General features: G+C 34.1%; 2 protein-coding genes across 3 annotated transcripts; one reads left to right on the top strand and one right to left on the bottom strand.

Moving 5' to 3' along the window:
• Nucleotides 1-358: 358 nt before the first annotated feature.
• LOC103853693 lies at nucleotides 359-5,081 on the bottom strand. 2 transcript variants are annotated; one of them, XM_009130602.3, is made up of 4 exons: nucleotides 3,590-5,081; nucleotides 3,282-3,470; nucleotides 2,163-2,726; nucleotides 359-937 (listed from the first exon to the last, which is right to left on the bottom strand). In XM_009130602.3, exons 1-4 carry the CDS (start codon nucleotides 3,846-3,848, stop codon nucleotides 564-566), a joined length of 1,386 nt encoding a protein of 461 aa, XP_009128850.1. In that variant the 5' UTR covers nucleotides 3,849-5,081; the 3' UTR covers nucleotides 359-563. The 2 variants fall into 2 exon arrangements, with proteins under 2 accessions (XP_009128850.1, XP_009128849.1); XM_009130601.3 differs by having other exon boundaries at nucleotides 3,282-3,482; nucleotides 3,590-5,069.
• A 9,189-nt stretch (nucleotides 5,082-14,270) lies between these two features.
• Nucleotides 14,271-19,339, top strand: LOC103853691 (cullin-4). Its single transcript, XM_009130600.3, has 17 exons — nucleotides 14,271-14,563; nucleotides 14,898-15,013; nucleotides 15,079-15,425; nucleotides 15,690-15,870; nucleotides 15,971-16,093; nucleotides 16,173-16,460; nucleotides 16,952-17,077; nucleotides 17,190-17,291; nucleotides 17,399-17,452; nucleotides 17,697-17,803; nucleotides 17,870-17,930; nucleotides 18,020-18,151; nucleotides 18,253-18,390; nucleotides 18,511-18,591; nucleotides 18,716-18,796; nucleotides 18,893-18,973; nucleotides 19,093-19,339. The coding sequence occupies exons 1-17, from the start codon at nucleotides 14,338-14,340 to the stop codon at nucleotides 19,204-19,206; spliced, it is 2,358 nt and encodes a 785-aa protein (XP_009128848.1). The 5' UTR covers nucleotides 14,271-14,337; the 3' UTR covers nucleotides 19,207-19,339.
• The last annotated feature ends 3,495 nt before the right edge of the window (nucleotides 19,340-22,834 follow it).

Here is a 22,834-nt window from a genome sequence, read left to right as displayed (position 1 = left end):
TTACAGAAAAAAAATAATTAAAAAAATGTTTTTAACGTCGTCAGCAAAACACTAAACTCTAAATCTTAAACCTTAAATCCTTGGGTAACTCCTAAATCCTTGAATAAATCATAAACTCTAAATCAAAAATACTAAACAATAAAACCCTAAACTCTAAATCTTAAATCTTAAACCCTTGAGTGTTTTAGTGTTTAGTGTTTTTGATTTAGAGTTTAGGATTTATCCAAGGGTTGAGAGTTTACCCAAGGATTTAGAGTTTAAAATTTAAGGTTTAGGGATTAGGATTTAGGGTTTAGGATTTATTGTTTTGCTGACGACGTTAAAAGTATTTTTTAATTCTTTTTTCTGTAACTACTACTATTTTTATTTATTTTTTTATTTTAAAAACATAATATAACTTGACAATATTTTGTTTCTTTTTTTAAAAGATATCAAATATGAAATAATACATCCTATTGGTTGGTGAACCTAATTCAAAAGTCTTGTATATTTATAGTATAATTTTGAAAACCTGTAGTGGAAATAATGTTAACAAGTTAAAAAATCCATGAAGAGAAAAAAAATCAAAGGTGATCACCCCACATCTCCATGAGATAACTCTCACAACTACTACTATTGAGAGACCAAGATTCATGATCTAGCCATCTTCTTCTGTTCCGTATTGTTCTCATTGATTCTTGTTTCTGCTCTTCTTCTTTTTCCTCGTACGAAGATGTCTCAATCTTCTTGAGATTGTGTCTGTATTCAACAACTACTTGCTCAAAAACTTCGACCTCAAACATGTTCATTTTCACCATAGGGTTTATGTGATCCCTCACAAACGCAAATGCCAACTGGTCTCTCGGGTTAAACGCTTCTAGTTCGTTGAACATGAAGCACGAGAATAGGTTGCTTCGTCTTCCATGTTTTCTCAGTATCATCGCACTGTCTGGTACATCTAATTCAAACAAAATATAACAAATGTAAACAGAAAACACCAATAAATTTAAATTCCCTGATCATTACAAAATATAACAAATGTAATTTACAGCCTATATGACAAATCAAATTTAATATCCAATGAAAGTAAACTTATAAAATTGTATATTAATATAATACATAGATAAGAAAAACGAAAATATAGTTAGTCTCGTTTCAATTCTGTGCATTTAAAATAATGTTTTGGGCCCTCACCCACCTAATCTTATTTATAACATTTCTATCTCCAGTTATCTGATATTCTCATTGATCTGTTATATGGGACCACGCCGTGATTCTTTGAATGCAACTATGATTTTATCTTATTTCTAAAGGAACATGTCCAACAAACAATAAACAAACATAAAAATGTACGGCTACAAGCCAACTTATTATTCATTTTATGCTAAAATGTTTTTGTTGCTTGTAATCCTGTTTTCTTCTTCCTATATTCATGTGTCTCTGTAAGCAACTACATAATGTTATTAATACTCGATCAGTTACCAAAAGCCGAAGGTATACCTCTGAAAAAAATTGAATCACTGAAGGTATATATGGCTTTCACTTTTCATAATATCCGTGACTATTTTGAAAAACCACAAACACAAAGAACATAACCTAACCAACTAGAGCAAATCTTCATGCACAAAACATGACTCTTTAGTCTTTACTGCAAAGTAATACGAGTATACACCAACATTCTAGACAAAGAAAGGTATCTGTTTTCCCAGAGATGATTGCCTTAAGATGAGTTACACACTTAAGAGTGGAGAGTACTCTTAACTATAAATTATGCATAAAGAAAAGCATTGATTTTAAATAAAATAGTTTTATTTAAAAGTACACTTAATAGATAAAATTTTCAGTTGGTTTTAGTTAAAATAACTTCTACAAACATAAGTTGAAGTCTAAAATCATACCAACATTTTCTTGCCAACAAAATCATACCAGCATTAATTTGAAAAAGAAACTTTGTCAACATAAGCTTGCACTATAAGTCCACTATCTAATTAATTATGGGTTATATTATAATATATGTACGAAAACTGACAACTACACTTTGAGATTATTCTATTACAATTTTTTCCTAGTCTTCCTTTTTTGACATCTCCTAATCTTCCTAAATATCGGACAAAGACAACTAATATATCATTAATTAATCACAAAAAACAATAAAAGGTGTTCGTTAGGGAAGATTTTATTACCTGTGGGATACGGCAGCTTATGAGAACTCCAAGGCTTTAAACCATGCTCACAATAAGTCTCCATTTGCATCCTTAGCCCATCAACATCTCCCCATTTCTTCCACCGTGCAGTAGCCATAGCCTCCTCTATTGTATTTACAAAGAAGGGGTGCTTAGATATCGCAATATCGACCTCAGGAATCACCAACATGGAATGAATCAGAAGTAGCGGATCAATCATGAGCTGGATCTTTGCGTCGATCCATATACTGAACTTTGAGTTTGGAAACAATCTGTGTATTAGATACTTTGGTATAACCCCGTTCATAGCCGGATTAGGGTATAGATTATCTGACTCTGAGATTTTGATGATTCTCCACGCGCCAATTCTGTAGTCTTTCGGATTGTTTTTAGAGATGACATTGTGGTGGAAGAGAGAGTTTTGGGTTTTGTTGTCGATGAACATGTAGAAACAAACGGTTTCTAGGGTTTTAACTCCAAGTCCCACTGGTTGTCTGATTTTATCATGGTCGTTGAAAATGGCTGATGCAACTACTAGTTCACATTTATCCATCTCAGCTCTATCTACCATAGCACAGGAAAATAGTCAAATACAAATAGAAATTGTAGTGACAATTTTTTTATAGTGATAAACAAAAAACAGTACTCCATTCGTTTCATAAAGTTACATATTCTAGAATTTTTTTTTTTTAAAAAACATCTATTTTTTACACTTTTAATGTATGTTTTATTAACTAATTTCAAACTTCAAAAAACTTAATTACACTTATTGAATTTTTATTGGCTTAAAATTATAAAAAAAAATCACAAAAAATTATGCAAATTTAATACTATGTTTTATTAAAATGTGTGAAAAGTCTAAAATATCTAACATTTTAGAACGGATGGAATGTTTGTGAGCTAATCACTATTTTAGAAATTTTAAATACATGCTTGAATGAAAAATATCCAAAATATAAATACGAGAAAATGTAAAAGAAAATGATTATATACCGTTATGATCCTGTTTTTCTCCTGTTTACTCGGTGTTTTACATTTTGTAATTAACAAAACAGGTGATTAAGCCCGGTTCACGAATATCTTTTTTTTTTTTTCTAAAAACAACGGATGATATCTCACCGGAGTTGCTGATCGGGAAATCTCTGAAGAAACCACATGGAACTTCGACGTCGTTGTTCGAATGATTAAAGTAAGAAAATCTCTTCTGGGTACTGAAGTTTCCACCGAAAGTTTCGCTTTTGCCGTGAATGTATCTCAAAGTTTCAGATGATGATGACTCTCTGCAGATACTATGTATCTCATCCAACACTGTCCAGTAATCTTATTCACATCAAACAGCAAATACAATATCCAAATCATTACCCGACAATAACCCATAATGTAAGATCCTGAAGATAAAGAAAAATCACATATTGGTAAATAAGTACCTGAGAAGAAAACAGGGGAAGAGCAAGAAGATCTATGAGTAGGAAGAGCGTATTTGTGTTCACCGTAAGAAGAAGGACACGCGAACATTTTTGTTTGGATCGGATCGAACGGTGAATATCGAAAGATGCATTGGTTTCTTGAGAGAGAGACGTAGAGAAACAGGGAAAGTGTGGTGAGTAAGTAGACAAGTGAGAAACAGAGGAGCTTTGATCGGACACAGAGAGGAGGAGATGCTGTGACTCTGATGAGTTTTCCCATCGTAGAGAAAGATTTATGTTTTCTTATTTATTCATTTTTTTTTTGTGTTTCTTGACATTTAGTGTTGATGATGCAGAAGATCTTTATTTGAGTTTGTGCTGATGAATAAACTGAAAGTTAGAAACTTAAGCAGCTTTTTATGGTGAGCGTTACTGGAAAGATAAATTTATTATTGGAAAAATGATTGACAGTTACCTGAAGTATCGGCTATGCAAAGTAAAGAAATGCACACTCAGCTACACGAAGTTTATGGTTTGCATGCTAACATCCCTGAAGTTTATGTAGTTATGTACCTAACATCATAAGCTTAGTTTAATCAGTCGGAAAGCGCCACGTGTACGTCGGAGACCCTAACGCCGTGTGATTAGCCGTTTGGTTAAATTAAAACCTGAGTCTGACCCAAATTAAAAACAAAACCCGACCCAACCCAGTTTATGCCCAGCCAAACACAAACCCAATTTCTGTTTTCTTCTCCTCGTTATCGCGACAAAGGGAGAAACTCCCAAAAGCTAGGGTTCATTCGATATCGCGAGAGACGAAGGAAGTTGTCGAATATGTTTATGGTTATTGATCGAAACGAAGTGATGAGTGTGCTTCAAGGTCCAAAATCGCGATAAAAAGAGGTATGTGGTTGATAACTAGTCGTTGTCGGGCATTGTTTATGGATCGTAGTTGTTTGTTTGATTGTTTATTATCAAGTGGTACGGCTTATGTCGAGATGTCGGGTTATATTTTTGATTTTAAATTGTTTTTTTTGGAACTTTTTTCAGTAAAGAGGATTCACCATCGGTGAAAGTCAGTTGTCACCATTCTGGAGTTTTCAAAAAGACAGAGCACAACCTGGAGTTTGCCGATGGAGTGCTAGTTGTTTTTGAAGTAGATTCCAGATGTGTCTTCACATCTTTGACGTCAAAGCTGATTGAGAGAAGAATCGTTATTGGGAAAATGCGGTTCAAGCTCCCGTTTGAAAGTCTTGAAGATTGTAAACCTTTGTGGGGAAAAAGTGGAGTTTAACAAGAAGAAGTTGGGGATCGCAGGTCGATGGTATAAGGAAATTGGCGTCTACATTGAAAATGAAGTTACCGAAAGTGAAACATAACGAAGCATACCTGAAAATAGGGGTGTTCAATCCAGATATCGGTTCGGTTTAGGTTCAGTTTTTTTTGGTTTTCGGTATATCGGTTAGTAAAATATAACTACCATTCTAAATCCATATTTACTTCGGTTCGGTTTATATACCGTTGGTTTTTGGTTTATTCGGTTTTATACCAAAAAACATAATTATTTAGTTTGAGATCATATTATATGAATTTTAGAGTCATATTGTCAACACAATCATTTATTAAAAATATATTACATGTTCAAATAAATGAACAAAAAAGTAAAAATGCTTCTACCATCAAATAAATAATCAAAACTATAACTAAAATCAAAGCTTGAAATTTTGAAAATAAAAATATGAAACAAAACAGAAACATGAAAGAACAGTTTTTCCACTCTTCCATATTTAGTGTTCATTAAAGTCATGCTTTTTCAATTGAACACGAAGCTCTGTTTGTTTACAGATATGAAAAAAGTTGTGAAATTTTTTCATTAATTATTGTTCATCAAATTTATAATGTTCATATTAATTTAGTGAAGATTAAAATAAAGCATAAAGATCAAAAGAAGACTTAGAAAATAAGGTGTCTCAATTGCGATGTATTGTTATTTATTTATAGTTCAAGTATTTTACAAATTAAGGTTCTTTATTACTATGAAATTATGGTAATAGTTACATTAACACAAATTTAACTTATGTAACAAATAGATTTTCATGTATTGTTATACAATAGATACATATTTACATGTTTTTACTTTTAATCTATTTTGTTCGGTTTATTCGGTTTAATCGGTTATAACCAAACCATATCCAAATCCTACGGTTTTTATAAAATTATATCCATTCGGTTTATATGGTATATACCAAAACCAAAGCATATGGTCTATTTCGGTACGGTTCGGTACGGTTCGGTTTTACCATATTGAACAGCCCTACCTGAAAAGGAAATAGAGCGAACCGTGGATAAAGATGTGATCGTTGAAGAATGTCAGGAAGATGCGATCGTTGAAGAATGTCATGAAGAGGCTGAAGGTGGCGAGGTTGGAAGTGATGATGAAGGTGAAGATGTTTTTTTAAAGTAAAATGACACTTATATATGTAAGGTTAAAAAATTTAGAATTAGGAATTTTTCATTAAAGTAAAATGACATTTATATATGTAAGGTTAAATTTAGAATTAAGGTTTGAAGGGTTGGGTTTAGGATTTAAAAAAAAATTAAGATTGTAGAATTTAAAATAATAATTAGAAAGTAGTTTAAAAAGAATTTTGGATTTTAAGATAAAATTTTAAAAAAAAAACCAAAAAAAAAAACCAAAAAGTTTCCTGAACTAGTTGTCATGGAGTGTCTCGGAGCATCTTGTGGTGCTTCTTGTGTATATGGTTGCTTCTGTATTGATAGTAGGAGGTCCTCATTCTGCCACTGATGGAATGGGAGTTAAGTTGATGAAAAAGCCAAGTTACTGTTGACTGTTGCAACATGAACAGTGGTGGTTTTGTTGATGATAATGGTGATGAATCACTGTTCAAGGGATGATTGCTCAGAGCTAGCGTAGGCGATTGTACGAGTGACGAGGATATGTGAATTTGTGGTATAAGGTGGCTCAAAGAATTGATGTAGGGATGGTTCTACGAAGAAGTAGGAAAAAACTCAGAGTTAGGTCTATGTTGGTTCTATGGTCTGTATAAGCTAAGAGAATGGGTACTCTGATTCGTTGAAACGAACATGAAAAGAGACATATATGCGACCAGTGATTAGATAAAGGCATCAAAGAACACTTTAAGTTAAGGAATAACCAACAACATACATGGTGTGGACCGGTTTTCAAGTTTGTTTGACGCATACAGTCGTAACCTGTGGAAGTACACACAACCAAAGGTACGAAGATTTTGATAATTTGTGATAGGTTAAGCTTTTTTGGTAAGGTGAGATGTTGGACATGTCAGTTGTTGGTAATCTTTTTATGAGGAAGATTGATGTTGCAAAGGCTAAGGACCAGTAGGTTAGGGGCATGTTGCCTGAAGATAACAGTGATAAGCCAATATCAACATGGTGATGTTTCCTTTCGAATAAATCATTATTCTTGTGGGGTGGAGGGGGGTGTTAAATGAGTGGTTCTATGAGTGAAGAAAAAGTGACGTAGAGTTAGGTACTCTCCACCATTATCAGAGTAGAGATTTTGGATTTTTGTTTGGAACTTAGTTTGAATTTGAGAAAAATCTCTTTGGATTTGTCTTTTAATGGAAACAACAATGAATACTGAGTAGAAGGTAATGCTTGAAGTTATGAGTTGAGAGAATAGGAGATTGTCAAACATCACTGAAGATATAATCGAGAGGCTTAGAGGATACAATGGAACTTAGATGAAATGGAAGCTTTTGAGTTTTATTAAGTTGGCAATCATTGCAAGGAAAGATAGTTGAAAAATATCAAAACAAGACAAAGAAAATTTGGAAACAACTAATTTTAAAGTAGAGGAAGAAGGGTGCTCAAGCCGGTGATGGCATTGAGATATGGTGGTTTTGGTATCAGGGTAAGTAATGTAGGAAGCAACAACTTTGGGATTGAGTATTGGCCACTCATTCAGATCATCCTTCTTTCGGCCTTGAAGCAACCATACCCCCACGCTTAGATCCTTCACCTGAAAAGAAGCAATGAAAAATTCCACAGAAACTTGAGTAGCATTGTAGAGATGATAAACTGAAGTCAATTTCTTATATACACTAGGAACACATAAAGCATCTTGAATTCTAAGTGTTTTAGAAGGTGTAGAGATGGATGCATAACTAGTGTGTAATCTGCATTCATGAACCATCCACTACAGCCACTTCCTCACAACCAATTGTAAGATTGATGGAATCGCCAAGTTAGTGAGATCAGATGTAAGGTGGTGAGTGCCCCACTATCAAGGAGCCAAGCATTCGGGTTATAGAATGAAGCATGTCGTGTTTGCCACGAGTTAGAGGTAGGGATTGGTGTTTGATTATTCATGTACATCGAACCATCTCCTTGGAGTTGTGGACAGCGGCGAGCACTGTGTCCATAGACGCTGCAAATCTGGCACCTTCATTGATAACCATGGGATTGCGATGATTGAGAGTATGAGTTGAAGTGTTGTGGTTGACGATATTGATTACCACGATAGCCTCCACGACATGAGTTGTTGTTTCCGTTATTACTAGAGGAGCCGTTGTAACTTGTGAAGTTTGCAATCACAGGAGAAGAGGAAGCAGAAACAGAGACGCTTTGAAGTTTGACATCTTGATTGAGAAACTTCTCGTAAATCTCAGTAAGTGGTGGATGTGTGTCACGACCATCTATCTGATCTGCAATCGTCTTATATTCCTCCGTGAGACCATCCAGAATGTGTTCAATTTGGTCTTCTTGATCAAGCGATTTACCCATCAACGCCAACTGGGCAAAGCGAGTGGTGAGACATTGAAATAATTCATCGATAGACTTGCTTCCTTTCTTCCAGTTGTCGAGTTGTTGACGAATATGCTTGACATGACCTCTACTTGGCTTAGCATAGGTTGATATGAGCGTGCTCTAGATATCTGCTGCCATTGTGGCCATCGAAAGGAGTGGTTGCAGGTTCACAGTGCTCCAAGTAAGGTGCTGTAGATCAAGCAATCTCGTCTCTTCCATAGGGTGTAAGAGGGATTGTTAATGATCATGTCATTAGTAGTGATCGTAATTGTAGAGAAAAACAACAGATCCATCGGTTACGTAGCCATCGAAAAGAGCATGGACCTGAAGACGCCACATGAGGAAGTCAGAGTTTGTGACTTATGTTGGTCATATTGATGTTGAGCATTGTTGTCGTGTTTGAAACAAGCTGTTTGACATGGTTTACTCGAGAAAACATAGAAAAATTTGAAAAATAAAAATATGCAACTTTAGTTTGGTATAGCTGGCTCTGATACCACATCTAACAATACTAAAAGGGAGATATGCTCAATGCTCAGCATGTCCACGTCGTTTATAAAAATCAACCAATCAGGAAGCATCCATTCGCCACGTCATACAATTTATAACTCGAAACAAAATTTACTGGGTCAATTCTACTGGGCTTAAACCATTCTAGCAACAGCCCACAACACTTCCAACTTTCGTTGCCACAATCGAGCAACGGGACTCCTCCATCACCTTTATGGTCTCTGCAACTCGCTGTTACAGTAATAATGTCCATCCAATCTAAATCATTAAATTATGTCCTTAACTACTTTATTAATGAGATATTGTATCGTTCTACATCCCTTTATTTCTCCATCTAGATATCCCTTCCGTCCAACCCTAATCAAAAACCTCCGTCGAAGAATATAAAACTATGGCCCTGAAATCTGTTCAACCCTCCGGTAAGTTTCCTGTCAAACGGCGTAGGTTACCAAACTATTTCTTTTAAGCTCCTGAAGTGTGATTAATGTAAATTGCAAATTGCTAATTCAGTTTAATCTTGGCCACTCTTTGTGTGTTAGCGAGAATCCAGAGGCCACTGAGGAAGATTCGGTGGATGATGAAGTTGCAGAGATTAGAGTTGATTATCGTAGGAGCCGCTGAAGTGTTCAAGGAGGAGTGTGAGTGATGCTGATATCCCCAATTAACAAGCTTTTGTGCAGACGCTGCAGCAATCAAGAGAGTTTGACCCATCCGCTGCCGGTGCGACCACCGATTCCTCAAAGTAGTTTTTCTTTTTTATGGTAAGTTTCAAGTTACCAACTTAGGAATGATTGATGTCAGATAATGATGCCGAGAATTACTTGGGTTTGTTATCATCACTCATATTTACCTGATTATTTGGATATTATTTCATTCACATAATCACAATACTTTTTATCAGTTTCTTTGCAGTGCAATCATCAAAAGATAGTAAGTAAATGAGATTTGGAGAACTTTAAACATACATTGATGCGCGAGTCACGAGCTTTGTGTTGTTTCTCGGCATAAGAGTACCTGTCAGCCAAATTCAAAGAAACTTACTGAGGGTAGCGTTGAGTAACTGAGAATGGAAATCTAGGATCAGGATAACACCATCTGGAAAAGAAGAAACATGGTATTTCAAAGAATACCCTCTATCTAGCATGGTATGTATTTTAAAACATCCAAGTGCTCAGTTTCGTGTACCCAACAAAGGGGTTTGGCTTTATCTTGAATAATCGGAACAGTGCTCCAGGCTTTCATCTTATGCGATAGGCTTGATTCCGTAAGTAATTTACTTTATTTGCTGTCACTAATTTGTACAATATGCTTTGCGGTCAGCCCCTTTGCTTTAACTGGAGGAGAATATTATATCAGATTCCTCGGGGAATGTATACAGTAATGATGTATGTAGTAGTAATATTAGGCTGTTGCTTATGATCAGGGAAAAAAAAGTTAAATTATTTTATGTAACAAGAAATATTATTGTATGGGTAAGTGATCGTACTCCCCCATAAGAGGAGCATATATGGCATTGCAACAGCAGCAACTGGAAGTGGAAGATTAACAGGAGTAGGTGAACGTGCACCATTGTGTGGTGAGCAACCGTGATCAGTGAATATTGTTTTGTACTTTTTTTGTATGGATTTAGGCCATGGGTTTTACATAGCTGATGTTGCTAATTTAAGCTGCTACCAAAATCATAAAACCTTTGCTAGAAAATGGTGTAATTGCCAACTTTAACCATGGAAATTAACCAAACAATTTGGTAAACACATTTATAAGAAACACAAAATAACCAGCAAATTATAGTATGTCACGTACCGCCCGAACTTTTAAGAAGCACAAACTAACAATCAAACGATAGCATATGTGACGTACCGCCCAAGTGTATATCGACGAAAGTCTACTGTACAATGGGCACACATATTTTCTTGGCATTGACGACACAAAAAAAGCAGCATACACAAAATTTAATGTATTTAGGTATATTTATATTAAATTTAATATTTTATCCTAAGAGACAAAAATTTGATGACTAAACGTTTTTATCCAAACTAATCGTTAAATATCTTTTAAACATTTTATACACAACTAATTTTTTAGAGAATATTAAAATATCTAATAAATAGAAAGTAAAATTGTTTATATAAAATAATAAAATATAATTAATTATCAGTATATATAGAATATATATATATATATATATTTAAGTAGGTTTTGAACCTTTTTTTATTAGATCATCTAAGCAAGTAATGTACCAAAAATTGAATCATAACCACATTTTTTAAAAACAATCAATATTTTAGTTAATTATCTACACAAAATTAAAAATCAGCTGGGTATATGACTTCATTTATCGTCAAGTGCATATGCCTCTGGTTACATATTAGTTTTAAACATTGAGTTGGTGATAGTGAAAGATAATACTAAGCTACTGCGAAACATTTTCTTACTTCAAATAATGTGAAAAGACTTTTTTTGAAGTGTGAAAACTACTTAGAACACAGATTTTGGTACGACAATGTCATAAAATTTAGGATATCAGATACAAAAACAACGTTAATAAACATCTTTTAGCATTCAAATAATCGGTATGCGGTAGTTAAGCACCTTTTAATAAACTATTGTTCTGAAAGCTTAAATAGATTTTTTAAAATTATTCTAAAAAAACTATTTTGTTTAGATCCAATTTTATAATATTGTTTTCCGAAAATTAAAGTTGCTTCAAAGACACAATACAATCTTCCAACTCTTTACAGTTTCACATTTACAAAAAAAAATATTCTTAAATGTTTATTTAAAACATAAATTTAAAATACATAATCCGCGCGCAGCGCGGAGAAAAGATCTAGTAGATATAAGACTAAGTAAATCATTATTAGGTATGTGAGAAGTATTTATAGAGTTAAAGTACCCAAGTAGGGTATACTGTACTATTAACTAATTACACAAAAGGGCTTAGAGTATATCATTATTCTTTAACAATATTATCATGTTAACATATATACCATTTAAATCTGTGACTAGGTGCAAGTGCAAGACCAAAAATCACCACTTGTTGTATCCACATCAAGCTGTCTAAGAAGCGTTATTGAACAGTTATGAATGCAAAACAATTATCACATAAGTGATTCCCCGATTAAAGATCAATAAACATTCAAAAGTGACAACTATAAATATTGTGGGTTACGCATAAAGTGAAATTTTCTTTCACTAAAATAACGATTTAAAATATACTTGAAACCATGTCGTTCTCACCTGCATAGAACCAAAAAAACTGTCTCGAAAAATGAAAGATGATTTCAGAAACTATAAAAAAAAACAAGAGACAATTTTTGTTTTTTTTTTTCAAAAAAAAGACTATTCTTTTTTTTTATTTGTTCACACTCTGAATTTAGTTACATAAAACGAATATTGAATAGCTGAACAAGAGAACTAAATGTAGCATTACAAACTTAAATTCAAACCAATATGTTACCATGTGGACAGTCAAGTTTTCAATTAGATTTGGTTGATGAAAAGAGAATTCATCAAGGCATTTGGGTGAAGGTGAACATATTAATTTGAATTAAAAAAACCAAGAAAACCAAAACAAAACACAAGAGTTCATGCAGTAAAACATAGCAGCTAGAGATTTACTAATCTCAAACACAAGTTACATAAGTATATATATGAAGGAGAGTTCATGCATCAAACCGTACTGCTAGAGATTTCATAATTCTAAAATTCCCAGTTAAAACATGGTCACACCATTCAACCTTACCCGAATCACCCCTCCTTGACGTCTTTCCAGCGAAATCTTCGCACACCAAATCTCACATATTCTACAGAAAAGCAAAACCACATTCCTACCATAACTCACAGTATATGACCACTTTGAACATCTTGTCTCAGCCAAGAATTTTTTCAAGCCTTCCACCACTCCCCAACACTTGTGAATTGGATCATATGCGCTTAATGTGTTCGTGACCCGATCATGGTAGTACAATACATCATCAACCACACATGAATTCCCCCAATACTTAGAATTCAGCATATATTCTGTTTGCCATTTACTTTCCTTTGGCTCGTAAACATGGCTACCATAAGAAGCCTTTGTGTATATTTTATCAGCCATCACAGCACAAGCATTGCTTGTTGTAAGAGCGTAATTCATCTCAGGCTCAGTCATCACATGCTCCCACATTTTTGTTTCTATATTGAACACCACCATAGGCTTCTGTAGGTAAGAAGAGCAATCACCATAGGCTTCTGTAGGTAAGAAGAGCAATATCCAATTACATATATTTTCTCGTCGATGATGCAAGATATTCTACTATACATAGGCACGTGGATGCTTGGGAGGGGTTCACCGTGTGGGATCTACAATTAATGCTTAACGAATTTGTCGTCATATTTATATGATCCATCCCACCAAACACATATATCCTCGAACCTACTGCCACAAAGGTTGATGCATTGTTATGCAAAACAGGTAGCGTCGAGGAGATACGGGCCAAGCAGCGACTGCCGTTGGCTTTCCGCCTGAGGATATACCTCGTATGCCGCCACATCCAGATATCATCAAAGGTGTATTTTTCAGAGAGGACAACATAGAGACAGTGCTCCGTGCAGCCCAACAAGGATCTTCTAGCGTAAAGATAAGGCGAAGCAATGAGTGATCGAAAGTGCTTGGAAACAAGGGAGAGTGATGGATAGTCGAATCTTGATGAATGAGCTAAGATGTCAATGATGACATCTTCAGGAAATGAGAGAATCAGAGACGGTGGTTATGAGGATCTCTCATCCTCTGTACTTATTTTGGAAAACATGTCAGGATCGACAATCATCAGCCAAGCATTAGAAATATATTTTATAGAACGGTTGAAGGTGATGCATCACATGTGAATTTTCATAAAACACGTAAAATTATCAATTTTAGTATCATTTATATTATAATTTATAATATCATAATTAACCAAAGGGCAATTCTCATCAATAACTTTTTCTTAGTTTTGAACAGAAAGAGTAAATAAGGAGAAAAATGATCAAAAAATGTTTCATTAAAAAAGTAAAAACTTCTTGTACCATAAGTATAAATAAATATTTAAATGAATGATAAATATGAAAATCATTTTTTCAGTTGAAAATATTGTTTTTTCGATTATTTTGATTTTTGAACCATTTTTTGAAATTCAAAAAAATTTTGAAACCATTTGTAAATTATTATTTTAAATTAAAAATTCCACCTCCGGACCTATCTTTAAGATCTAAAAATTTTAGTTAATCTTAGCTTTTTAGGGATATAAATATTATTTTACCTATTCAATGAAACATTTTGTCATTTAAATTTTTATGATAAAAATATTTAGTGCTATTTTATATGATAAGTATTAAGTATAAAAAAATAAAATAAATGAGCGTAGGGTCAGTGAGCAGTGGGGACATGTATCCTCCTTCTTCTTTTCCTTGTTCTCTCCCGATATTTCATGTCTCTTCCAACCAAACGCTCTACTTGCCCCTCCTCCTCCTCCTCCTCCTCTTCCCCGCCCATGAAGAAAGCCAAAAACGGCCTCCACCCTCCTTCCGCCGACAAGGTTGGCTTTCCCATGGAGGAGGAGGATGAAGATCCTACTCCCTCCGCCGCCAATCTCTCCCGCAAGAAAGCTACTCTCCCCCAGCCTTCCAAAAAGCTCGTCATCAAGCTCAACAAAGGTTTTCCTCACGCGATTTCGAATTTTGATTTAGTTTTAGGATTTTGTTAGGATTAGTGTGTAAATTGATTACGATCGGGAATGACTCTTATGTACAATTGCTTCTTTAAGCTTAGGCTTCTCGAATTTTGGTATTGGATTGTTACGTTGATGCAGATTCTGTGTTGGTTTTGCAATTGAATTGTACTGTAATTCACTGTGATTGTTAATTTTTTATTTTGATGATTGATGAGTGGTTAGGGTCTTCTTGAGAACTGGACTGTTTTAGCAGTTGTGATTAAAAAAAAAACATTTTCATCAATTTTGGAAGTTAACTGTGATATGTATATGTGAAGCTAAACCAAGTCTACCTACAAACTTTGAAGACACTACCTGGGATAATCTCCAGTCAGCTATCAGAGCTATATTCCTCAAACAGCCCTTTTCTTTTGACCTCGAGCGGCTTTACCAGGTTAAATTTTTCTAGCTTTGGGTATATGTAAACATATCTTTACTGATGTTGGTTGTTTTTGTCAGGCTGTTGATAACCTTTGCTTGCATAAGCTGGAAGGAAAGCTTTACCAACGGATTCAGAAGGAGTGCGAAGAACACATCTCTGCAGCTTTACAGTCGTTAGTTGGGCAAGACACCGATCTGTCTGTTTTCTTGTCACTCGTTGAGAATTGCTGGCAGGATTTCTGTGACCAGATGCTGATGATCCGTAGTATAGCCTTGTCTTTGGATAGGAAGTATGTCATACAGAACCCAAATATACGTTCATTGTGGGAGATGGGCCTGCAGCTTTTCCGGAAGCATCTTTCTCTGTCCCCTGATGTTGAGCAGAGGACTGTTACTGCTCTCTTGAGAATGATTGAAAAGGAAAGGTAATCTTAAAATAGTTCCCGTGTTTCAATAATATGAGAAGAAAGGTTTATTTGTCACATTGGGATTTGTCTTTGCTTTTGAGTGAATCATTTTAATTTTTTAACCTTTTCAAGTTTTGGATGATCTATGAACTATTCCTGGCCAGCAGTGATATTTAGTTATAGATAAAATTCAAGACAAAATGAGCACTATTTAAGTTATATATATACTTGATGATGTTTTCATCTGAATCTACTGACATTTGCGTGACATTGGTCTTGCAGGTTAGCCGAAGCTGTTAATAGGACTTTACTAAGCCATCTCTTAAAGATGTTTACTGCACTGGGAATATATACGGAGAGCTTTGAGAAACATTTCCTTGAATGCACTTCTGAATTTTATGCTGCTGAAGGAATGAAGTATATGCAGCAGTATGACGTTCCTGAGTACCTGAAGCATGTCGAGGTTCCTAGAGTGTCTTCATATGTTTCTCCTTACGATAAGCTGCCGAAAAGCTTATTAGTTGATCTTGTCTCTCTAAGGCTTCTACTGATGTTTGGTGCAGGGAAGGTTGCATGAAGAGAATGAAAGATGCATACTATACATAGATCCATCGACCAGGAAACCGTTGATATCAACTATTGAAAAGCAACTCCTTGAGCGTCATACAGTTGCGATCCTTGATAAGGTTTAGTTCCTGTAATCATTGTGATTGCGTATATTAGCAAATTTTTGTTACGCTTATTCCTTCTCTGAACATATTCCAGGGTTTCACACCATTAATGGATGGACGTCGTACTGAGGACCTCCAGAGGATGTACACCCTGTTTTCTAGGGTCAATGCACTTGAGTCTTTGAGGCAGGCGCTTAGTTCCTACATTCGGAAAACTGGACAGAAGATTGTTATGGATGAAGAAAAAGATAAAGATATGGTACAATCACTATTGGACTTCAAGGCTTCTCTTGACATAGTATGGGAAGAGAGCTTTTGCAAGAATGAATCATTTGGCAACACAATCAAAGATTCGTTTGAGCATCTGATAAATCTTCGCCAGGTATTGAATATTTATTTTCTTGATCATTGACTAATCGTTTGCTAACAGTTTTAATTTCATATAAAAGCTGCATACTGATTGTTGTGGAAATGTCAACATTATAATTTCAATGCTTCAGTTTGTGGGGTTTATAGCAATCTACTGTAGAAATTTTCGATGCAGTTTATGTACTGTGTTTACTAAAAAAAATTGAAACATTTTTGGGCACGGGGTATAAACATATTTTCGGTATTGTGCTTTTTTGGCGCTAGACCTAGTTAAACTAGTGTTGTTACTAGTATCACTTCGATGCCAAAACTCTTGGCCAATTTTATCCAGTCTTAGCCAAGTATTGAACAACACTTTTCTTATGTAATATCAGGATCATCTTGACAAAAGTTCACGTTAGCATTCTGCACATTTGTGATTCATCGTATTAAATCTATAGAAGTTTCAAGTTCGCATCGTTACTAAGTGCTTCATATAATATATGCTCGTGATATCTTTTGCAGAATCGTCCAGCTGAACTTATCGCCAAATTTTTGGACGAGAAGCTCCGTGCTGGGAATAAGGGTACTTCTGAAGAAGAATTGGAGAGCACCCTTGAAAAAGTCTTGGTTTTGTTCAGATTTATCCAGGTTATCTCTTACTATTTACATCTAGTACTGTGTTAAGTAACTGCAGTCAGGCCAGCTATTTGACCCTCTAGATTCAGTTTTACTGACGAATTTCTATTTTTTCTTATCAAAGGGTAAAGATGTGTTCGAAGCATTCTATAAAAAGGATCTTGCAAAGAGACTCCTTTTGGGAAAGAGCGCATCGATTGATGCTGAGAAGTCCATGATCTCTAAGGTAACAAAAGGTTCATGCAAAGAGACTCTTGTTGACTATCTCTCTCTCACTGTTTTTTTCTATATCGGTAAGTTCTTACCATGACCTAACCTTGGTGACACTTACAGCTCAAGACTGAGTGCGGTAGCCAGTTTACAAACAAGCTCGAAGGGATGTTTAAGGTCCTCTTTTCTTTTTCCATCTCTCTAAATTTTTCTACAGAAAAAGATCCTTAGTTTTATTTTATCATCTTAATTTCCATAGGTTATGCGTACAATATATCCTAGTATTCATATTCTTTGTTACTTACTCCGTATCAAGTTTGTTGGATGATCTTGCAACATACCGAGTTTAAGGAATCTGTGTGCATGTACAACATTTATAATGACCCTATACCCCCTGTTTCCTTGATTTTTTTTTCTCCAGGATATTGAATTGTCAAAGGAAATCAATGAGTCATTCAAACAATCGTCTCAGGCCAGAACAAAACTGCCATCGGGAATTGAGATGAGTGTCCACGTTTTAACCACAGGGTATGTACTATGTATCAAACTCAGACATATTTGTAAACACTTGTTAACCTTCCGTGTATGATGCAGGTACTGGCCAACATATCCCCCTATGGATGTCAAACTTCCTCATGAATTAAATGTCTATCAGGTCTTCACAAGAAGTTCCAATATGCATCCGTGATGGTTTTTTGTTACAAAGTTTTTTCTTTCTTTCTAATTTAAGTATTTGTTTCGTAGGATATCTTCAAAGAGTTCTATTTGAGCAAGTACAGTGGCAGGAGGTTAATGTGGCAAAATTCACTAGGTCACTGTGTTCTGAAGGCAGATTTCACCAAAGCTAAAAAGGAGCTTGCTGTTTCCCTTTTTCAGGTCACTCGAATTTCTCTTTTTCCCTTTTCAAGCCTTTTTTTCTTCAGAGGTTATGTTGTGAATCCATTGCTTAGAGGATGTGTTGTATTTGATGTTCTCAGGCTGTTGTTTTGATGTTATTTAACGATGCAATGAAACTTAGCTTTGAAGACATTAAAGATTCCACTGGCATAGAGGACAAAGAACTGAGAAGGACTCTACAGTCGCTTGCCTGTGGAAAAGTTCGTATCCTGCATAAGGTTAGGCTAAAATATGGACTCTGTTAACTCGCCTTTCTACTGATGCAGAAACCACAGAGATCGTGGTTTTGCTTCTTCTTTTTTGCCATATTGATATGGCTTATGTAAATGTTGTTGCAGTATCCAAAGGGAAGAGACGTTCAAGACGGGGATGAATTTGATTTTAATGACACCTTTACAGCTCCTCTCTATCGCATTAAGGTAAGTCGAAACTTTTTTGTTCCTTCGGTTGCCTCACTTCAAGCTTTCTAGAATCTCACAGTATTCTCTTGTTTCCTTTACGCATATATAATAAACCAAGTTATTATTTTTTTTGGGGGTGCAGGTGAATGCAATCCAGATGAAAGAGACTGTAGAAGAGAACACGAGTACAACAGAGAGAGTATTCCAGGACAGACAATACCAGGTTAATTTCTGCTTCTTCGTCGTTTATGTTACTGTTTGGTAGAACGAGAGTAGATTTGACATAACTGACTCTCCCCGTCGCATCCTGTTCTTACAGATTGATGCAGCCATTGTTCGAATTATGAAGACAAGAAAAGTCTTAAGCCACACTCTCTTAATCACTGAGCTCTTCCAACAGGTAACTTTCTTCATCTTTGACCATTGTTGCGATAATGATGAGAGTTCTCAGTACTGGTGTAAATGTAATATGCTATGCAATGTAATGGGATTACTATTTTTGTTGTGTGTGATTTGCAGCTGAAATTCCCAATAAAACCGGCTGATCTGAAGAAGAGGATCGAAAGCCTGATCGATCGAGAGTACTTGGAGAGGGACAAGAGCAACCCTCAGATATATAATTATCTTGCTTAGTAATCTCACCTCTCTGCTAAACGTCTTTTCAACATTTTATTTTATTTTATTTTATTTCTTACTCTGTATATTTCTTCAATCTAAAAAAAAAAGAACTCGAGATTTCGGTTCTTTCTTGCCTTTTCCGATTTTATTCAGCTTGTATTTCTTCCTAATTTTTTCCCTTTCCTTCGCTGCTAGTATAAATGAGTGAATAAGAACATCTTCATCTTTAGTATAAGAAAGACTGAAAGAGGTTCTCAAAACCAAAATAATATTTGAGGCTCTTAAAATTATGAGATATTTAAGCAATAGCTTTTCAAAAAAAATATTTTGGGAGACTATTGGTATTTCATAATTTTTTTTTAAAAACCCCATTAGTATTTATTTTGTTATTTCTTTTATAATTTGGTTTCAAAAATCTTTCTCTCAATATTAGGGATGTAAATGGTCTAAGAAACTAGTTGTACAAAAATAAATGCGGAAGGGATGAGTTCCAGACAGCTACCTCAAAATCCCTAATGCCTTGAAGCAAAGTGAACATAAATATCTCCCGGAATACAGCGTTTTTTCCTACCATTTTAAGAATTAGAAATATATTACCATCGTTTTAAAACCATATGAGTGAATAATAGGGACATGCAAGTGCATGTTCTGGTTTATAACGGTCTGAAGTCTTTGTGTTTCAGCTACACAATTAAGTTATAGGTTGTATTTAAGCTTTTTAAAAAACTTTAAAGCACGAGCAACCCAAACAGCATAGACCAAAAAAACACAGAGCGATTCACGAGTAAAATAGTTTATTTTTCTCAAATATAAGCTTATTTCAAAACTTAAACAATTTTGAATTTAAATTTGGTTTTAGTTTTTAGTTTTAAATTAAAATCAGGATAAAGTGTCTTTTCACATGTATGAAAATGTAGTTGAAAAGAAGAAGAAAAAGATGTGTTCTTCAAATTTAAAACTACAAATAAGAGCATAATTAACGGGACAGCTCTAAAGGCACAAGTTTTTAGGTGTTTTTTTTATTTTTTTATTTATTTTGGTTTTATAAAAAAAAAAAATTCTAACCAATCGCGGGCCGCCACGTATCGGTGGAGCCCGCGCACTGTCCAAAACCTAAACTAGAGTCACCTCTTACGGGAGAAGCAGAAGGGGCAACTCTTGATGGGATCCACTCATTTTTAAATATTTTTTTTTTAAAAGACAGCAACAAGAGTTGCCGTTAAAGGTGCTCTAAGGTATTTTCAAATTACTCATAACTTTTTACTTTTTAGATTATTCCGCCTAATTTTCCTGAATTTAATATATGTAGGCTATGCAAATAGTTATTCATGATATTCTGTCATATTCTCAATTTTGATAAACTGTACAGAAATATCCCAACACTAATTTTTTGTTTTCTCAGACAAGATATTTTGAACAATTAAAAAAATGTTATAATGAGTTTTCTCATGAATTTGGTTAAATTAGGAAAATTGTTTGGAATTGTTTCTACAATAATACATGCACAACCATGAGCTCTTTGTGCTGTATGTGATTGGTTAGACTATAATTGTAAAAAATTAGCTATAAAATTGTGTTGTATGTGATCTGGATGTAAAAGTTAATTTATTGATGTAGATTTTTTGAAAGGATCTTTGTCGCAGTTAAATTAATTGTAATATTAAGTTTTTGGATGTAGATATTTTAAAAGAGTACATATGAAATAGGGAAAATTTGGAAAACTACATTCAAATGAGATTATATTTTGAGAAATACACCGTTTATTATCATTTTTGAAAACTACATTTATTTATAAGTGAAATGACTAAAATAATCTAATTAGTATTTATAATAATTTTAGTTTCAAATTGAAATTTATCTTTAAAATCAAATATCTAACGTTTTAAATTTAGTACAAAACTCTGTCTCATCCCAATCAACAGAAGCCTAGGATTTCCTTTTTCATTTGCATCTATCTACTCCGATTGATTTACAGTGTATTTATTTATCTATCTTGTTACCACGTCAAATTTCCATGGACGCTGTTTTTTAATCAAAATATCCATGGTTGCTATGTTTAGTATTCCCAAGATCGGATGGTTTGATTAGGTGTAGCCTTTTTCTTAGGTGTAAGCCATAAACTTATCTTCTTTATTTTCTTTTTTATTTTGAATGAGAATCTATATTTTTACTGACCTTTGCCACACAACTGGTAAAGTGAATCAATAATATGGAACCAGAGCATATTCTTACCGATATGTAGGAGATTCTAAAAGTGTATCCACATATTTTGGAGAGTCAAAACTGAAACAGATATGATTAAGCAATATTCTTATTCCAAACATGAAAAAGATGAGTTAATGGCTTCTACATGTGGTAACTTGGACTTAACCATCTGTCTCGCCTTCTATGTCATTAACATTTGAGTCAGAAGACCTATTTTGTCTGATTCTCAGTCTTTGATGACTCAATCGTAACCTTTTGTTTCACATGAATTTTCTGTAGTGAGATTGTTGTGTGTCATAGTCCGAAGTCATTTTAGCTGACAGGAACGGAGGTCACCGGTATATCTATTTTTCGTGGATCTGCATCTGATAAATTCGAAGCTCCAAACAAAAGAATAACATAAGTACATTGTTAAATACTCCCCATAATAAAAGTTACGTATGTATTTTGATTATTTAATTAGATGTTTTATATATTTAAGGATTAAATGTGTAATCTCTAATAAATTAATAAATTTATTTGTGATTTCAAATTATATTTTTATCTATTAAAACATGGGCAAAAAGGTCTTATTACATATGAATAAGTGTAATTTTCAAAAAAAAATTAAAAGAAGTATATTTCTCAAATTTCAAATCCTAAATAGGGCATTTTGCAAATTATCCTAAATACCTAAAGTTATCCAATTTATTTGAAATTATTGATAATTTTTATGTTAAAGGCTAAATAATAAAGAAGTAGAATTTTTGCCTAAATATACACAAGAAAAAAGTTTTATTTACCTTTTTGCCTTTTCTGTAGCTTTATAAATATAATTATATTACAAATGGTAAAAATGAGTAAAATTTTGATGTAGATTTTAACTTTTAAAAATAAAGTTACATTGTGATTGATAAGATTTGACAATTTAAAAATAAATAAATTTAAAAAGTAAGATAAAGTACAACCAGTCATCCATTTCACTCGGTAGAATATTTTTACTTTAATTTATTAAAAATCATTTTCAAATCGCTAAACCTCTCCAACTTGGACACGGTTGACTGTCTATTCCTTTTCTGTACTAAAGATGTTTTACGTTTTCCTAAACTTTGTAACGTCATAACAAAATCTCTCCAACTTGGACGTTTTGTTATCCAAAATCAGGTTTCTTGTTTAAATGGGCACTTACTATTAAATAAATCGGTTAGAAAATTTGATCACAGTCAGGCAGTAGTAAGATTATGTTTTAGGCGATAGATATACGAAGACGAAGTTACGACGGTTTTATCATGAGATGAAAAGTTTTAAGGAAGAAAACGGTTGAACGTCTTGAACAGATCATTTTAAGTTTTGATCTTTTGACTCTTGAGAGTCTTGACTCTTTTGGATAATTCTTCTTTTTTTTCTTTTGACCGTCGAGGTCTACGGTTCAAATTGGTTTTCAGATTACTTTGTTGGC

This window comes from Brassica rapa, chromosome A02 (genome assembly GCF_000309985.2).
Source record: "Brassica rapa cultivar Chiifu-401-42 chromosome A02, CAAS_Brap_v3.01, whole genome shotgun sequence".
In the NCBI taxonomy this organism is placed as follows: domain Eukaryota; kingdom Viridiplantae; phylum Streptophyta; class Magnoliopsida; order Brassicales; family Brassicaceae; genus Brassica; species Brassica rapa.
The sequence above is the reverse complement of the archived record's forward strand: the minus strand, read 5'-3'. Positions and strand labels throughout refer to the sequence as shown.